General features: G+C 38.7%; 1 protein-coding gene across 5 annotated transcripts in view; it reads right to left on the bottom strand.

Moving 5' to 3' along the window:
• Window positions 1-6,682: 6,682 nt before the first annotated feature.
• LOC107780070 (protein PHOTOPERIOD-INDEPENDENT EARLY FLOWERING 1) overlaps window positions 6,683-15,627 on the bottom strand; it is a 35,281-nt gene continuing 26,336 nt past the window's right edge. For all 5 annotated transcript variants that reach the window (XM_075254619.1, XM_075254620.1, XM_075254621.1 and 2 more), the window contains 3 exons: window positions 9,959-10,718; window positions 8,184-8,719; window positions 6,683-7,538 (listed from right to left, as the gene is read on the bottom strand). In XM_075254619.1, the coding sequence (XP_075110720.1) occupies window positions 7,118-7,538; window positions 8,184-8,719; window positions 9,959-10,718 (1,717 nt within the window). In that variant the 3' untranslated portion in view covers window positions 6,683-7,117. The remainder of the gene's footprint in view (window positions 7,539-8,183; window positions 8,720-9,958; window positions 10,719-15,627) is intronic.

Below are 15,627 nucleotides of genomic sequence, written 5' to 3'. Positions count from 1 at the left end.
TAGCAATTATTGACATTAGCCACGACCCAATCGGATAAACATAGGACTGATGAAGATGATGATTACGGGGTTCCTAGATCTTTTATAGTCCCCAATGATTCTTATGCTACAAAATCAACGGTCGAAGAGCTCGAGCAAGTCACATTGATCGAACATCTACCCGATTGGAAGGTATACCTGTGCACGGGGTTAACCCCCGAGCTCAATAAAAAACTCATTCAATTTATCATAGCTAACATAGATTGTTTTGCTTGGTCCCATCTCAATATGACAGGGATCCCACAAGAGATAACCACTCACAATCTAATCCTGGACCCCAAATTCCACCCGGTCAAGCAAAAAAGAAGATCCTAGTTCGAGATCAAGCATGCTTTCATCAAGGACGAGGTAACAAAATTCCTTAAAATAGGGTCCATTTGGGAAGTCAAATACCCGAAATGGTTAGTAAACATAGTAGTATTCCCTAAAAAAGGGAACAAACTGAGAATGTGTGTAGATTATAAAGACTAAAATAAGGTGCGTCCCAAGGACTCTTACCCTTTGCCTAACATCGATTGCATGATCGATGCCACGGACGGCCACGAGATCCTCAGTTTTCTCGATTCCTACTCAGAGTACAACCAAATACAGATAAACCCGGATGATCAGGAAAATACCTCCTTCATCACTAAGCATGGCACATACTGCTATAACGTAATGACATTTGGATTAAAAAATGCTGGTGCCACTTACCAACGATTAGTAAATCGAATGTTCGAAAAACAAATAGGGAAGTCCATGGAAGTTTACATTGACGATATGTTGGATAAATCCCTGCAAGCAGAGGATCATTTAAAGCATTTGCAAGAAATCTTCAGTATATTGAAGAAGTACAACATGAAGCTGAATCCTGAGAAATGTGTGTTCAGAGTCGGATCAGGTAAATTTCTCGGGTTCATGGTATCCAACCAAGGAATCAAGATCAACCCCGACAAGATCCAAGCTATCGAGGATATCACGGTAGTGGATAACGTAAAGGTCGTGCAAAGACTAACCAGGCACATTGCCGCCCTAGGGCGATTCATCTTGAGGTCCTCCGATAAGAGCCACCAATTTTTCTCGTTACTGAAGAAGAAAAACAACTTCACATGGACCCCGGAATGCCAACGGGCCTTGGAAGAACTCAAGCGATATCTATTGAGCCCGCCGCCAGCTCCACACATCGAAGGCAGACGAATAACTATACATGTACTTGGCAATATCGAAGATAGCGGTACGTGGAGTCCTAGTTCGAGAAGAACAAGGTACGCAATTTTCTATTTATTATATTAGCAGGACCCTGGGTGAGGCCGAAACTAGATAACCTCACCTAGAAAAATTGGTGCTCGCTTTGCCAAGCACATCTAGGAAACTGAAACCGTATTTTTCAGTAACATCATATATGTGTTGTGACAACTTGTCCATTGCGAAATATAATGCACAAACCCGAACTCTCGGGATGATTGGCCAAATGGGTCGTGGAAATTAGCGGGTACGATATTGAGTATCGACCCCGGACAGCCATTAAGTCTCAAATTTTGGCAGATTTCGTGGCCGACTTTACGCAGGCCCTAATACCCGCAGTTGAAAGAGAGTTGTTGGTAAACTCGAGAACGTCTTCGAGAATATGGACCCCCTTTATGGATGGTGCTTCGAACGCAAAGGGGTCTGGACTTGGCATCGTACTGAAGCCACCCACAGGCAATGTAGTTCGACAATCCATTAGAACTGTGAAATTGACTAACAACGAGGCCGAATATGAGGCCATAATTACAGGTCCCTAACTGGCCAAAAGCTTGGGGGAGGAGGTGATCGAAGCTAGGTTCGACTCCCTCCTTGTGGTGAACCAAGTTATTAATGGAACGTTCGAAGTCAGAGAAGAACGAGTGCAAAGGTACCTAGATAAGTTGCAGGTAACATTACATCGGTTCAAAGTGTGGACTTTGCAGCACGTACCTCGAGATCAAAATAGCGAGGTCGATGCCCTTGCGAACTTAGGGTCGTCGGTGAAGACGACAAACTCAACTCGAGGGCAGTTGTATAGCTTATGAGATCGGTGTAGAAGAAGGTCACGCCAAAATAAACTCAACAAGCTTGACTTGGTATTGGAGAAACAAATATGTAGAATATTTGAAGACCGGGAAATTTCCCTCAAATCCAAAAGAATTGAGGACCCTGCACACAAAGGCAGCCCGATTCAGCTTGTCCGAAGACAAGAACCTTGGTCAGAAGAATGTTTGATGGCCCACTAGTAATATGTCTGAGACCAAGAGATACCGAGTACGTTTTGAGGGAAGTCCATGAGGGCACCTGTGGAAATCATTCAGGCGCCGAATCATTGGTTCGAAAGGTAATTAGAGCCGGATATTACTGGATCGACATGGAAAAAGACGCGAAGGAGTTCGTACAAAAATGTGATGAATGCCAAAGACATGCTCTGGTGATTCACCAACCCGGGGAGTTGCTGCATTCGGTCTTGTCATTGTGGTCATTCATGAAGTGGGGAATGGACATCGTTGACCCCCTTCCATAGGCACCTGATAAGGCTCAATTTATATTATTTAAGACTGACTATTTTCATAAGTGGGTGGAAGCTCAGGCGTACGCGAAGGTCAGGGAGAAGGAAGTCATCGACTTTATTTGGGACCACATCATATGTCGGTTCGGAATGCAGTCCGAAATCGTATTTGACAACGGGAAACAATTTATCGGCAGCAAAGTGACCAAGTTTCTCGAGGATCATAAGATCAAAAGGATCATGTCAACACCTTATCACCCTAGTAGGAATGGACAAGCCGAATCGACCAACAAAACCATACTTCAAAACCTCAGAAAAAGGGTAACCAATGCTAAAGAAAAATGGAAGGAAATCTTACCCGAAGTCCTATGGGCAGACCGTACGACCTCAAAGTCCAGTACTGAGGCCACCCGATTCTCACTGGTTTACGGCGCAGAAGCTCTAATACTGATCGAAGTCGGTGAACCAAGTTTTGATTCCGATATGCAATAAAGGAATCGAATGACGAGGCCATGAGTACGAGCCTGAAGCTATTAGACGAAAGGCGTGAAGCCGCCCTCGTCCGATTGGCCGCCCAAAAACAACAGATTGAGAGGTATTACAATCGAAGGGCCAACCTTCGACACTTCAACATCGAGGACTTGGTACTAAGGAAGGTCACACTGAACATCCGGAATCCGAACAAAGGGAAGTTTAGGCCAAACTGGGAAGGACCATACCAAATCCTCGAAATCGCCGGGAAAGGATCATACAAACTCGGGGCAATAAACGGTGAAGGCTACCGAATAACTAGAACAAAACTCACTTGAAACCATACTACTACTAAGGTACGACCCCATTCATTTCCTTTTTACTTATTTTTGGACTAACACTTGCAGGTAACCAACAAGAAGCGAAACAGATTTTTAGGTCTGAAAGCACGCATTGCACTCTTTTTTCCTTAAATAGGTTTTGTCCCAAATGGATTTTCCGGCAAGGTTTTTAAGGAGGCAACAGTAGATTATGCTAACTTAGAATAGAAAGCCGGTCATGAATCGGTGTTAAGGATTACAATCAACAATATCTGAGGTTTCTCTCTATGATTAACCTCAAATATTGGGGGGATATTATCCTCGGATATCGACTTTAGCAAGGAAAGTACTTCGTGATGAAAGGGTCTCAATAGGTAGGATTTATTATAAAGGCCAAACGGTAAAACGAACTGTGCCCGCATAGATTGCTCGAGCCCTGACACAAAGCATGTACACATATATTACTATTATGCACAAGAATAAAGAGAAGTCTTTTCCTTGCAGTTATCTTGTTTTTTAAAATTTCTTCTTTACATTTCTTAAGGAATTCCCTACTTCCGATCCCCTAAAGGTAACGAGCCCAACGGACGCTTTAACCTGAGATCGAACAATCACTCTCTCACTCGAGGACTGTCGTCCGAAAACAAACTCGGACGGTCCAAGCTATTAGACCTCGAGGGTATAAGACCTATCAGGCAACCCCCAAATTTTAACGGTCACGGCCACCTCCACTCAGGGACTGTTATCTTTGGCAAGCCCGGATAACTCGAGAAAGCAAGCCCACTAGGCGACACCCGAACTAAAAGGCTACGGCCATATTACCAATTCTATTGAGTTCTGATTACATATCTTTAATCTGAATCACCTATTGTTGTTAATTAGTCGTATTAGAATACTTTTTGGATCCTCCTAATTACTACTCGCCTATTCAAGATAATTCAACGATGATATTCCTATGGAATCAAGTTTATCAAGAAAGTATAGAGATTGCAGCTTGTAATTAAGCAGAGTGATTAAGTATATTCCTATCTTAACCACAAATCGCACCCTAAGGCTTATGGATAATATCAAGCTTTCTTTAATTCTTATGTAATTTAAGAGCGTCACTCCTGAGCGTACACTTAGATAGTAAATAAAACCTAATTGATGACCAAATAATTAAGTAATTATATACAGAAATAAAGTAGTAACTCGTATTAATGAAGTAATAATTATCAAACATCAAATATTCATCGTTACCCATAAACCTAGAACAAAAGAATCTAGCCACGCATAGCAGTCATCTCAAACCGATATTCAAAATTCATAAACGAACAAGCAGAAAGAAAGCAAATTGGAAATTCGTCGCTAATTTCGTTAGACTTCACTCCCCGTATGTTCCTTGCCTCCAAAATAGTACATCCCCCTCCAAAAGATATTGGATGGGGTTTATGTATGACCTAGGGTGTGTAGGAGGAAGAAGTAGCCAACTCCATGTTGGCTGGCAATATACCTGCAGTGCTTTTCCAAGTTGACGCGATACAAGGACGAGAAAACATCCCTTTTTAGCTATTATGCCTGATGGCCTGCGCCTTGCCCTCGTTCAGCAGGGACTCAACGCGAGTAAGGCAAAACTTCCTTTCCCTAACTCCATTCTTCTTGTGTTTTCAACTCCAACTAGCACCGAATAGTTCGTTTCGATCTTGTTTCCATTTAAAATCAGTCCCACACATATAAAAACACGTAATTGATGTGTTTCCGTACCTTCCATCCATAGGGAGCTACTTCATGTGACTGAGGGAGATGGTCCACCTTTTTAGTAGGTAAGTGCCAATAATGGTATGTATCACTTCCATAAGCTATTAAACCAATAAGAGTTATATCACGCCTAATGGAATAACTGGAGTTTTTAATCAAAATTATCCCTTATGTACAGGAGTAGGTCTAATTTTGTCCTTGATATTTCATCTTGAGCACATATAGTCCTTTATCTTTGCTAAAATGGAGCACATATAGTCTAGTTAACAGCAAACCCAAACAAAAGGCACAAAACTAACGGCTCCTTTCCACGTGCAATGCATGTGACAGTAGAAACAAGACCCACATAGGCTCATCTTCTCCAAATAACCAATTCAGCGTAACCATTGACTTGTATGTAGAGCCGTCAAAATGGGCTTGGCCCGTGAGGCCAGCCCAACCCAGCTCGCTACTTGAGTAGGGTTGGGCTAGGATTTTTTGAACTCATTTAAAATTGAGGCTTATAAGCCCGACCCAAGTCAGCCAACTGGGCCTTGAGGCTTGACCGAGGCTTGGCCTGGGCCGGCCCGTGGACTAAAAAATAATTAAATTCAAATTAATTAACTATTAAATATTTAAAAAAAATTAAAAACTAAAAAAATTATTAATTATAATCCCCATTCCCGAACCCTAGATTGCTCATTTATCCTTCTATATCAACTAGAATTTAGATTTTGACATGCATGTAATATGACAAAATTAGTTTTTCTTTGCTTAATTATTAACGAACTCCAAAAGTTTTAGGTGACCAATAATAATCTTTTTTTTAAAAGAAAATATTACTTTAAGTGGCCAATGATCTGTTTGGATTTTTTTAACATATTATTAATATTTAAACTACTCTTCAGTTTAGAAAAAAAATAATTTTAAATACATAAAAAAATGACGACCAGCAAATATCAGAAATTTTAAAATTTTTATGGACTATAATGATGAAATCAGCAAATGATAGTAATCCTAAATTAAAAAACCTCAGCATATAAACTTATTGAAGCAATCCCTGAATTTGAGGAAAATGAATTATTAAGAAAATATTCATATAGCTTTAAAAAAGAAGAGCTAGAGATATAGAGAATTTGCATTTCAAGTACGAGAGCCCTCATCAAATATTAAGCTTTTTGTACGCTCTAAGCAAACTGAAAATATTTACATGATTAAGCGACTACACGGAAAAATATTTAAGGATTTAAAGAAATTTTTTTCTAAAAAAAAATGAATGGTCGGCCCGCCCTAACCCGTGGCCCTCTTAGGGCCGGCCCATTCATATGGCAGGCCGGACCGTCATAGCCCACCAAATTTAGAAGCCCATGAGGCTAGAGTTGGGCCGGCCCGTTTTGACAGCTCTAAACAAGATACTGTGTATTTCAAGGTTCTAAGATTGTTGTAAGATCATTTTAACAATTTCATTTATTTCATCTGTGTTCAATTACTGTACAGAGACCAGTTCACACATGCACAGGCACGACTAAAAGATCATCGAACTGTGATTTAATTGTGGCCTCTTGACACTAAACTATCCCCTTGGAGCAGGTGCGGGAACCCAATGAGTGAGTTCAGAGAGAAAAGGAGAGACAGAAAGTGTAGAAATAACCTTTCCTTTCAATGACTAGATCACTAAACAGCTAACTTTTCCGAAAGGTAAGAGGGAAATTGTGTGCCTACACAAATGAATTTGACTGCATCCTCCAAAATTTTGCGAGCACAAATTTCCCACTAAATGAAAAAATTAAGCAGCCTACACCCTACTTACATCAATTGCTATTTTTACATTTTCCTACGTCTTTCATGTCCACCAAGTACCTCTGACCATCAATGTCCAGGCATGTAAACTGCTGCCACAGCAAACCAATTGTCTCATCATCGGCATCCAACAAACAGAGACCTTTCCTGCCTTATCGAACCCCCGAGAGCACCTTCATTATCCCAAGCCTCGGTGCCCGAGAGGTCTCTTGCCTCCAAGATTAGAGCAAATTGCCACCACTCCCAGGTGATATAATAGTTCACATTTTGGTATCTACCCGATATCCGTGAAATCTGGAAAAACTGACCAATCGTCAAGTCCCGATATGAAGTCAGGAACATATTCATGTTGGAATACATCCTCACTCCCCAAGTTAAATTCTGAATTTAGGTTAAAAAGGGTCCTGTCTTCAAAATCATGTCCACTTTCTGCGAGGAACGATAATCCCACATCAGCTCTTGCACAGGAATCATTAGATGCAGATGGCATTGGCAGGATTACTAGATCCTTGGTCCGACCAACATCACTAGATTCTGTTGGAATCTTTCTGGACTTTGATTTGGAGACCTTCACAGAATCAGAGAGCTTGTGCTTCCCCAAAAATTGTGATGTCAATGGAGTTCGTGACTTGGCATCCCCAACAGGAAAAGCAAGAGAAGCCCAATCCAAACAACTTTCAGTACTTGACGCAGCCCTGAAAAGCAGAAAATCAACATGTAAATCCTAACCCCTGCATAAATATGAATTCAGATGAGACGATTGATTAATTTGGTTCAATTTGTACCCATTAAATTTGAATGCCTACCAACTTCGATAGTGCTTCCAAAATTACATTCATGGATAACGGTCCATTTGAATTTATATTTTCAAATTCAAGTATTTAAGAGCATAACCATAGAGTATCAAGCTCGAAATAATATAGATCACTGTTACATTTGCTTTCAGCACAGCTTCCTGCCTCAGCTGGTTCTTAGAAGAAAATGTGAAGACATAATGATTCTAAATGATGGAGAATAAGGAGACACCAGAATCTTTTCCAGCTCGTACATTTCCAATTAACATGATATTTTTATTCTTAATCTTATGATCATGAAAAACTTAGATGCAATCATCAAGTTTAACACTGTGTTATAGAAGAAAATTAACACCACAAAGTCATTATAATGACTCAAAACTTGAGGATTGCTTATACCTATAGAAACTTATCTTAGATAATTTAACCTAGGAAAGTGATCAGTGTGATTTACTTGATAGATTGAAACCACTTAACTAGGTTATCATTTGACTCCGTTCACTTAAGTGAAAGTATGAAATAAGGTAGGGTTGCAAGATCACATACCAGAACCGGTTTTCAGCCACATTCAGGGAAGACTTGAAATGTTGATGCTCAGCTATCATCATTCCTGGATGCAATGGGGTTTCAGGACCACGTATTTTGACAGTTACAGGAGATGGCAAGGGAATTATCTTATTATCTTTCTCTGCCCCAAATTCCAGTGTAACATCCAACTGCTCAGCAGGAAAAGAAGCTTCTTCTCTCTGGTCACAAATGGAGACTCTCTCATCACTTTGTGCACTCTGCTGGTCAGAGAGAGCAGCTGCTACTAACTTGGCACATATACTTAAATTAGAAAATCTCTTTTCCAGTGGTCCTGTTGCGTAATTCGTGGAACCAAGGTTCATAGTTGGTGTAAACAGTGTAAACAAACTTCCAGAATGATAGAAGCCATTCTGGGAAGATGAGAACGCATTTGTCTGGCTTTTCCGGCATGACATCTTCCACACAGAGGAAAGAAGGGCAAAGAAATGCTTTTGAACAAGAGGCTCATGATCTGGAACCTCTGATGCAATATCTAACACCAGACGGACATTTTCCTGTAAAGAGGAAAAGAACAGTTAGCCAAATACAAATATGACCCTTTTCTTTCCCTGGTGGGAGGGGAAGGGGGGTTTGGTTGAGCATTACATTGCTATGGTATAACTAAATTTTTTCAACTTCAGGAAAATAGAGGAAGTTCTTTTAAAGCAGCTGATTGACCTGGCCAGCTATAGAAACCTTGATGTAGAGAATTTCAGTTGATTCTAACCCTTTCCCTCAACCAATTCACCATTCAACAATCAAATAGAAGCTTGAATTAAACTTTTTCCCCTTCCCTTTGTATCCCAAAACAACCGCATCCCCAAATACCACAATTTGCGATGTAAGTAAAGTTTTACAAGTTTTACAACTTTTACAACTAAGAGCGCATTTGCAGATGTCAAAAGACATATTTGGAACAAAGATTAACATCATTACACTAAGCATACAAGAGTTCCACATGTATCTGGTCTATAGCTTCTGTATACAGAGGAGATGCGATGTCAAATGACTTACTATCTCATATGTATTACAAATGATTAAAAAGAAAACCCAGAGAGAAAAGAAGGAACATGCACAAAAAAGCAACCATGCAAAGGAAAAAGAAAATGACTAAATGGAGAACCAACTAGCAAACTGACTTAAAAGCCCCTCTTTCCACCAAAAGTTAGCCTCTCTTTTTTTAATGGTGGTGGCGTCAGGACCAGCTTGGAAAAATTAAGTAGGAAAAGGACGTCCACGATAAAGAAGAGCATCTTATCATCTTCCAAATGGGTATAAGCAAAGACTAACTGGGGTGGAGTGGAAGAAACAGTCTTATAATGCAGTATGTTCTCCTCTATCACAAGGTAAAACAATCTGCCATGTTCTTTATAACTCTACCTGCAACACTGACCATTTGTCAATTATGCATCTCCAAACACATACATCAAATGTCCCTAAATGAGCACTAAGAAACAACTGTCTTCAACTTAAGATACATTACACAACTTTGAGCGGGACCTAAAATTACGAAACAACATAGTTTGTCAGCCGTAAAATCCATTTTGTCTCCTATTGTTTCATTCTCGCCAAGGTCCCTACGCTTAATACAAGAATAAAGGGAAGCACTGGAGAATTTTCTTCTTAATTTCCTTAAACCCTTTGTCCTACTCTTTGACTAATGATGATTCTTTGTTTATTTTTTGTTCCTTTTTTTTTTTTAATTTAATAATCTCCTCCAAACGTAAGGGAGATGAAATAGAAATCTAGCTTACCTCAGTCACTTTGAGAAGACCTTTTATCGATCCAGCATTAGTGGATCTATCATTTACACCGTCTGTCGTAGATAACACATATCTCTGTATAAGTTCCCTAAACCTTTCGCAACAAAGAATAGGGTGACGATATCTTCCTCTATAAACTCCGCCAGCAGTCATTCCATACAAGATATCACTCACCAAGCTCCAGTGAGGACCATACTCATGAACAGAAGCACAAAGTACAGCGTCCTCTTGTGGCAACCATGAATCAGCGGATGGAAAATAATCTTTATACCACGTTTTACCTTTCCTAATCGGCTTTTCTGATTTAATAGTAAGAACTCGCTTTACAGGCATCGGACTGATTGAGATTTTCCCTCCCATCTTGCTTCTGCTTATTGGTCTGAGTTCGGCATCCATGGTGCCACCATCATACTGCTTCAATCCTTTAGATTCAACCTGCCGCTTTCCATGGTAAGTTGAATGCATTACCAGCGAAGATACCTCAGAGGACTTCTTCAATTTTTTAGACTTCTTCGAGCTCTTCACATCCTCATCACCCGTTGCTAGTCTACGCTTTCTCTCTTGAGCAGAATCAGGCGTTGTAACTGGCTCACTAGATAGAACATCATCATCTATGGGCAACAACTCTATCGAAGACCCGTCCTTTAAAGCTTGAGGTTCAGAAGCTAGACCTCCTTTCTTCAAAGATTTGAACTTTGTTTTCTTTGCCTTCTTCTTTGACTTGGATTTTGGAACAGAAGCTGTAGCATGCCTGTAAAGCATATAGCAGTAGAAAATCAGCAAAAAAGGAGCCAAAGTTAGATAGCTTACTTCCAAAGGAGTAAAACAACTGAAGCAGAACAAAAGATTTTTAACTCCATTCCAACAAAACAAAGGATTAAAAGAAGAATGGAAAAACAGTTGAAGTGAATGAGAGACAGACAACACATCCAAATATTAATACCATTTACTCATATTTTAATTAAGTGACAGCAACCAACTAGAAAGCTTGCTTTGGCACCAACAGCATAATAACGTAAAGCAACCATTTTCAATTTGAAGGTAGCTGTACAACAGAGAATAAGGACCATAAGTAATCTACTTGATCAAATCTACACAATTTTAGGAATTTGATGTTGTTCCAACTTTAAGAAACTTCGACAGATCTCATGCAACTTTTCACAAGTTTGCAGTAAAATCCAATCCTCAGATGAAAAGTTCCCTAAAGAGTTTTTCCAGATAGAGGAGTGAGCCCATTATCCACCGAGTTTCAACTCGGGAATTTATCAGTTCTTAAAAAAAAAGGACTTCCCCAGGTGTTCTGCTTCATTTACGACTTGGAGTACACGTGATCACATTACTTTTTCCATCTGTATTGGGATCTTGTTCACGTCTTAGAGCGAATTGAGAAATAGGTTCAATGTTTTAGTACGTGCAATGCACACCACTTATGTGCCTATCAATAAAAAGAGTAAATAGAATATAGAATAAGAATGAACTATGGGTAATAACAATTGACGTCGAGATAGATGCAAAATTAATTTAAATGGGAGAATAAATATTACTCCCTCCGTTTCAATTTAGATGAGGTAGTTTGATTTGGCACAAAGTTTAAGAAAAAAAATATGATTTTTGAAACATGTGGTCCTAAAAGTTTAAGAGGCAAAAGCTTTGTGGGGCCATGACATTTGTGTGGCTATGAGAGTTTCTCATCAAGGGTAAAGTGAGTAAAATGAAGAGTTTAACGTTGAATTGTTTCTAAATATAGAAATGTGTCATTCTTTTTGGAACGGACTAATGAGGAAAGTGTGTCATTTAAATTGAAACTGAGGGAGTATTACATTGACGTAATAGTTGAATTCAAAGTAATTGTATATCTTCTAAACCTGCAAAGTCGAATATATTAGGAGAGTTATAATAATAGATATTTTATTGTATGAGATAATGATATGGTAAGTTGAGTTCTCTTTATAAACGATGTTCTTGGTGCATATTCCTTTTTTATCGCTTCAACCTAAGTTACTCAGACTCAAGTACAGGTGTTCGATACGGGTACGAATCTAGAGGTCAGATCCTTAATGATTTAAACTTTAAGATTCGGCAATACGGATCCAGATAAGGATACGGGTGCAGAGGAGTCGCCTAAAATAATTCAAATATATAAAATTGGAGTTATAAAAATATGTCAAAATTATGAGACGTTATGTGGAAAACTTACAAAGTATTCCGAGAAGGAGAGAATATTGATCAGGAGGAGAATCCGAGAATGAGATAAAAAGAAAAGCCTGACATAGAAATTTTTATATACTAAGGTATTACATTTTCTTCGATTTCTCCCTAGCTTTTATTTTCATTTCAAAAATCATTATATATGTCCCGAATTTATCTTTCGATTTTGGTCAAGTAACCAAAATCGGTTGACCAGATCCAGTACGAACCCAACACCCACGTCGTGTCGATACTGCTGTTGCACCCAAAGTTAAGAGTCCGAGTAACTTAGGCTTCAACTGCTCTGTAGACAATTTTCTACAAGGAGATATTGATGTATGTTCCTTTTTGTCGTTCCTGACCTATGTTAATATTTTATAACTTCCTACATATTTCTTTTTATATGTAGTTAAGAAAAAGAAAATAGAACCAGCTCTGTGAGGAAGGGTAATCCAATTGCCAGCAGTAGTGCCATGTTTGAGTAGGTAATTCTTGAGAATTTCATCTTCCTCAGGAGACCATTGTCCTCTTTTCACTTTTGTCTTGTCACAACAAGGTGTCCTTCCCATGGTTGTTGCCCTACAAACTTTGTCACTTTTGAGTGTGCAAAGGACTGAGTCTATGACTGTAGCACATATTTATATAAGAAAGAGGCAGGGTAAATTAGGTAAGATGTTGGGATGAGGATGCTGCTGGCAATCTAGAAAGAGTCATAATATCATCATAATAGTACACACACTTAATAGAGTTTTAATTTCTTCATATTATGTAAATTGAGAATAATTTTGCTGGCTGCCTCTTCAATCTTTATATTGCTAAGAGGAAAAAGATGTATTCATTTGGTCAGTAGCTTGAGGTAAAGCTTAGCATGACTTATTCTACCATTTATTTGTATTTTTTCAGCACAAATAGTGTTATTTAGGTTCGTAATTTAGGTATTACCGTATTTGGAAATCAATATGTTCTGCCATTTTAGACAAATATTTCCTTACTATTTTTGGGTACCTATATTTCCTTGTATTTGTATGTGAAAGAAAGAAAAGTTACTTTTGTACTTACTTTGAATTGACAAAATAATTCCAGGTTTTATGATTTTGCAACTACTTTGTTTGGGATTATTCACTAAGAAAAGCTTGTTCCAATAAAAGAGGAAATAACATTCCTTACTTATGGGTGAAAGCCATTTTTCTTTACAAATATTACATCGTTTAATCTATATCACTTGCTTCAACTAATAGTTAGAATTGTTGTCAGCTTTTGGATTATAAAATGTCACTAAAAAACAATTTTTTATCTTATATCCCCTCCACCTTGTACTGTGCTGCGTGTCATTATATTTATACTAACATAGTATCATATAAAGCACGGAAACATGATACAGAAAATGATTTTTCAAAGTAAAACATTCATTACGTAAAACATTTCACGTCATAGAAGATTAAAAAGAGTTTCCGCATAGAAAGAAGAAGAAATGTAACCTCTTGCTTAAATAAGGAAGATAGAACAAGGAAGGATTTAATACACAAAATTTAGTTGATTTGGAATTCCTAAATATTAGAGAATAATTAAATGAAAATTCTTAAATATACGGAAAATAATTAAATAACTATTTTATTTGGTGTGAAATCTACTTTTAAAGGGTAAAGAAAGGCGAACGACATTTCGCAGGTGGGCTTCGTGCTTTTAATATAATATAAATATAAATAGATATACCAAGCATTGCATTCTCCTGATAATTCAAATTAGCTTCTCTTATATTCCCCCCCCCCCCAAAAAAATGGTAGTATTGACGATCCCGAGCTTGTTTATCCCGCTAGCTTTTTTCCACGATACTAAAATTCTATTTGTGGGAGCTTTTTTGGCTCGCCCACGGTTACAGATTAGTCAACGTTTCTTAAAAATTTTACAAAGAGAAGCTCTTATTTTCATATTTCTATTTCCTTACCTTAATTCTGAATCTACTTCAATTATATAGGTAAGGAACGGTATAAAACTGAACAATAAAAGATAAAACAAAAAAACTTTACTTAAATTACTTCTAATTAAACTTTTTAAATTAATTGTATATGATCCCATATATCATGAACGGAAAAGGGTCAAAACTACCCCTAGAGTATCAAAATTCCCTCCATCCACCTATTTGAATAAAAATGGCCCACCGTTATTTTTGGGTTGGCCCTATCCTTACTACTAATGGCCCTTTCTGAAAAGAAAAAAAAAATATTTAATATCAATGTGTCTTAAACCCATTGGCCTAACTTAAACCCCAACCCAAATATTCAAACCCACCCGTAACCCGTCCAATAGTCGACCCATCCAAAAAACCGTGTCAATTTCATATGTTCAGAGCATTTCTATGTAAAAGTCTACCTACTTTTCACTGTTTCTCTCTCTCTCTCTCTCTCTCATCTTCTTTTCCGTTTTAATTTTTGGAGTTCATTTCTCAGCTAACATTTTAGATGGAAATTATTTGATGGTTCCGTTGTACAAGAATAAAGGTGATGTCCAGAATTGCAACGACTATAAGGGTATCAAGCTGCTGAGTCACACCATGAAAGTTTGGGAGAGAGTGATGGAGAGGAGGGTAAAGAGGAGTGTGTCTATTTTTGAGAACCAGTTGGGATTCATGTCGGGGCAGTCGACTACAGAAGCAATTCATCTTGCGAGGAGATTGGTGGAGCAGTATAGAGAGAGGAAGAAGGACTTGCATATGGTGTACATTGATCTAGAAAAAGCCTATGACAAAGTCCCGAGAGAGGTTCTATGGAGATGTTTGGAGATTAGCGGTATTCAAGTAGCGTACACTAGGGTGATTAGGGATATGTACGATGGCGCTAAAACTCGGGTGAGGACTGTGGGAGGGGACTCGAAGCAATTTCCTATGATGATGTGGTTACATCAGGGTTCAGCTCTTAGCCCATTTTTATTTGCTCTTAGCCCATTTTTATTTGCTCTGGTGATAGGATGTGCTGACGGGACACATCTAGGGGGAGGTACCATGGTGTATGTTATTTGACGAGTCGCATTGCGGGGTCAACGCTAGGCTGGAGGATTGGAGAAAGACCCTGGAGTCCAAAGGTTTTCAGTTGAGTAAAATGAAAATAGAATACTTGGAGTGCAAGTTCAGTGATGGAACACATGAAGCAAAAGTAGACGTGAAACTTGATACACAAGTCATCCCCAAGAGTGATAGTTTCAAATATCTTGGGTCTATTATCCAAGGTAGGTAGTGGGGAGATTGACGAGTATGTTAAAAATCGTATTGGAGCGGGGTGAATGAAATGGAGGCTCGCATCTAGTGTTTTGTGTGATAAGAATGTACCACCAAGACTTTAGGGCAAGTTCTACAGAGTGGTAGTTAGACCAACTATGTTGTATGGTGTCGCGTGCTGGCCAGTCAAGAAATCCCGTGTCCAGAAGATGAAAGTAGCAAAAATGAGGATATTGAGAATTGAGATGGATGTGTGGGCATA

Source organism: Nicotiana tabacum, chromosome 6 (genome assembly GCF_000715075.1).
Source record: "Nicotiana tabacum cultivar K326 chromosome 6, ASM71507v2, whole genome shotgun sequence".
Lineage (NCBI taxonomy): Eukaryota > Viridiplantae > Streptophyta > Magnoliopsida > Solanales > Solanaceae > Nicotiana > Nicotiana tabacum.
This window is presented reverse-complemented; position numbering and strand designations above follow the sequence as displayed.